The sequence below is a fragment of the Pygoscelis adeliae genome, unplaced genomic scaffold (genome assembly GCF_000699105.1).
Source record: "Pygoscelis adeliae isolate BGI_AS28 unplaced genomic scaffold, ASM69910v1 Scaffold402, whole genome shotgun sequence".
In the NCBI taxonomy this organism is placed as follows: domain Eukaryota; kingdom Metazoa; phylum Chordata; class Aves; order Sphenisciformes; family Spheniscidae; genus Pygoscelis; species Pygoscelis adeliae.
Window position 1 is genome coordinate 8,056,879 of NW_008824411.1, and position 3,783 is coordinate 8,060,661.

Below are 3,783 nucleotides of genomic sequence, written 5' to 3' on the forward strand. Positions count from 1 at the left end.
GGGGGTGGGAGCAGGAGTGGAAGAAAAGGCTGGAGGCCCCGGGCTCCTTTGAACTGCTGGGCGTGTGCTGCTCGTGCTTGGTCCCTTTGCTTCCATAGCACTTCCCTTCCGAGTTCGTTTACAACCTCAGGCATGTTCCTGGGAGGTTTCCCCCCTGTCTTTCACAGCCTGCCTTCCTTGAAGCCTCTGAAAGGTCCTTGCTGCTGTGCCATGCCCTACCTCCTCCCTCGCCCGCACCTGGTCCCTGGGGTCCCTCCTCACCGCCCTGGCTCCCACTGATGTGTAATGGAAAAGGGGAGAATTCTGTGCAACAGCCTGATGAATTTATAAACACTGGAGTAAACTCCTGAGGGGTGTGTGTGGCGTGGTGGTGGTGTTGTGTGTTTTTTTTTTTTTTTTTTTTTTTGTTAGTAAAGACAGTGAATTTTGTAAAAATAACCCTTTTTTTTCCCCCCACAGAGTGAAGGCTACCAGTATGACCAGTGGTACCAGCCCATGCCACCCCAGGGACCCAGCTCTCACGAGGACGTGTCTCTTCAGCCCCTGGCACCTGCTCAGGTTGAAGCGTCGCCACTGCTTGGTGTTCGGCAAGAGCTGCAGCCCCCTACGCTCAGCCCAGGGACGGCTGCCCCTCCAGGAGGGGTTTTTGCTGAGCCCCCTCTGCAGGTGGTGCCACTGGCAGGTAAGTGCTCCAGCCTTGTTTCTCTGCAAAAATGCCTGTCCCCAGTTAGTAGCAGTGGGATGGGGTGTCCCTCGGGGAAGCGTGGTCCCGTACGGCACGTGTGTCGCTTCAGACACTGCTCCCTGCCAGTGCTGCCTTCACCAAGCGCCTTGTTTCCCTCCAACCTTGCCTAGATGTGGAGCCGCGCTTGCCCCAGTGCCGTGCACGCAAACTGTGTCCACCAGCGCTGGCTGCCCTGGGCAGGCGGGTCTTCATTTTTAGAAGACCTTGCCCCCAAAGCAGCAAGAGGGGGCAGCTGCGGGTTGGTGGCAGAGCTGCCGCTTCCCTGCCAGGTGGGAAAACCAGCTTCACATCCAGCAGTGCAAAGCAGGTTTTTGAGATGCACCGGTGCAGCCCTGTGGCTTGCTCCCTCCCTGGTGCTGGTATGGACAGGGACAGGGTCCAGAATAGTCTTTTGCATCTCTTGGGGGGATATCTTGGCCACATGGCCTTGCTCTGGGGTGGGATGATAGAAGCACTGAAAATACATCTGATAAACGTGGCAGGAGCTCCTCAGGCCAGACCCTGACTGTGTCCTTCCCTCTGCCCCACAGGAGAAGCTGGGGAGCCCCGGGGCACCCCGCTGTCCTCCGGGGGGGCGCAGCCATCCCTCCCAGCAGAGGAGGTGAGTCAGAGGGGCCAGGGAAACCATCCCACTGAGGGCCCCAGGGGGATTTAGGACTCGCTGGCTCATCCTTCCATGCACTTAACTTGCACGGAAACCCCCCATCATGGTGACAGCCATCGCCTTGGGGACCTGACAGGTTAGGATAGCCCTCTCCAGCCTCCTACCTCTGGGACCATGGGCTGCCCACTGCATGCCGCTGTGGGTGCTATCCCTCCCCACCTGCTGTGTAAGGGATGCGGGGGTCCCTGGGGATGCTATCTGTTAAGCCTGGCATGGAGGAGTCCTGGAGACACTCTGATCATGCTTGGGGTGGGTCCTCTGGGAACACCAAGTGGCAGCTCCGATCTCCAATGCCAGGAGGAATTAAAGGCAAGGGCTCGGACCACCTCAGAGAGCTCCACCGTCTCCTTGGAAGATGACAGCCAGCCTTCCTCAGAGAGCACAGCTGAAGATGCTGCTGAAGAGCCGGCACCAGCAGAGGCAGTGAAGCCGGGTGAGGATAAGGTGAGCATGCCAGAGCCGATGCGAAGCCTTGTGCTCCGAGCTTGCCTGTCCCCGATGCCCGCTGTGCCTGCCCTGACCTGGGCAAAACACTGCTCGCTCCCGGCCGGCACAGGGGGCATCTAGGTGGCCGTGGCATCCTCCACTTCTCACCCGTTTCTGTTGACTGTGACAACCTCCATTTCCCAGAGCTCCGGATTTAGGTGGTTTGGCTGGTTTCGGTCGAAGCCCACCAAGGAAACATCTCCCAAAGCTACGTCTGAGACAGCCTCGGACTCCCCCACTCCGGGACCGCAGGTAGGGGACAAAAGGCTGTCCTGTCCCTGGGTGACACCCTGGTTTACAACCATGGGGACAGGTGACACATCTACCCCTTCACCCACTATTTCTCCCTCCATCCTCGTGCAGGTGGCTGGGCCGTGCTATTGCACAGCTCTTCATGGCCATAGCCGCTCTGTGTGGGGACAGAGTGGGACCAAGAGTCCTTTTAAGCCTGGAAGTGAATCCTTGATTAATAATAATTGTAAATTTATAAGGCCTTTTTGATCTGGGATGTCCTCCGAGCACTTGGCAAACTCTGTGGGGATTGCTTGCCCTCCACCGGAGAGGAAAGCAGCAGCTGCGAGCGGCACTGCTTGGGCGGTTTTTAGGAGCTGAAGGGAAGGAAAACCTCTTTAATTGGAAGCGCAGCAGAGACAGGGAAGCAGCCACGCGTAGTTATCCCAGTCCTGACCGAGTCCTCAGGGTGTCACATCCCCAACTGCAGGCCGACGGTGGGCTTGGAGGCAGATGGTGGAGTGAGATCCTCCCCTGGAAGTTTCCTCCTGGCTGAGAATGACCTCAGTCCCGGAGCAGGAAATTTTGGGATATTCTTCCAAAACTAGCAGGAGATGAGGAACGGGGGGATGGGACGGGACCTGTGGACCCTGCTGGTGCCGTACACTGTACACAGGCTTGGTGTCCAGCCTCCTGCCTCATTTTGAGCTCTCCGGGTGGTTTAGCTTTGTGACAGGGGTTGCTTGCCCTGACCCTGTAGCTCCCCCTTAGCTTGGGTGCCTGTAGCTCTTGGGGTACCTCTCCGGCAGGATGGGCGCAGAGCGGTACCCCGAAAGTGTGGTGTGGTATCTGGTGCAGAGGTCTTCTCACCATGCAAGGAGCTTCTGCTCTAAATGGGTGGATGTGGTTTCAGGAACAGACGTCGCGATCCCCACCTGATGCTCCTCTTGTGGCTGGGACAAGCCCTTTGGCTCAGCCTCCGTCCAGAAATCCCGGTAAGTGCTGCATGGGTCCCCTCGCCCCTCTCCCTGTCAGCCTTTTAGAAGCTGATCCCCTCTTAACATTAAGTTTGGGGTTTTTTTGGTTGCATGCCCCAGGAGGAATGCAAGGTGAAAATACCTTTCCTGTTACTCCAGTGTCCATTGAGATGAAAGGCTCGTGGGATGCAGATGGTGGGGAGTCAGCAGGAGGGCAGGTGAGGAGAGAGGTGTATTTGTGTGTGATGGGGGGGCGTGTCTGAAACTGGGGGGTGGCCATTAAGTTTCTCTGCCTTCACCCCTTCCAGACTGGCTCCCATGAATCTCCCCCACCGGTGGGGACAGTCCCCCTCTTCAACCCTGTCCAGGTATCTCAGGTGAGAGCATCCTTCTGAGGTGTTGCTGGATAGGGCGAGGGGTGGCTCCTGGCTGCTGGGAGGGGCGGCAGATTGCCTGCAATCTGCTATGGGTAGGGGGGGGATATGGGGGATACCCGCCCTGAGAGAGAGTTTGGTGTTTATAAGAAAATAAATTGGGGTGGACAGTGATGGCGGTGTGATGAAGGAGAGAAGCGGGGGGGGGGGGGGGGGGGGGGGGGGGTGGGCAGCCGGGTCCCCCCCAGAGAGGTGCCGCAGGGCAGCGGGGCCGGGAGGGGAAGTCGGGGTGCCAAGGGCGGCCCC

At 58.4% G+C, this 3,783-nt stretch overlaps 1 protein-coding gene across 1 annotated transcript in view; it reads left to right on the forward strand.

The window, feature by feature from the left end:
- Nucleotides 1-3,498, forward strand: part of SEC16B (SEC16 homolog B (S. cerevisiae)) — a 19,383-nt gene extending 15,885 nt beyond the window's left edge. Inside the window, exons 18-24 of the mRNA XM_009320742.1 lie at nt 460-682; nt 1,276-1,346; nt 1,707-1,853; nt 2,040-2,147; nt 3,040-3,121; nt 3,263-3,306; nt 3,433-3,498. Of these exons, the coding sequence (XP_009319017.1) occupies nt 460-682; nt 1,276-1,346; nt 1,707-1,853; nt 2,040-2,147; nt 3,040-3,121; nt 3,263-3,306; nt 3,433-3,498 (741 nt within the window). The remainder of the gene's footprint in view (nt 1-459; nt 683-1,275; nt 1,347-1,706; nt 1,854-2,039; nt 2,148-3,039; nt 3,122-3,262; nt 3,307-3,432) is intronic.
- The last annotated feature ends 285 nt before the right edge of the window (nt 3,499-3,783 follow it).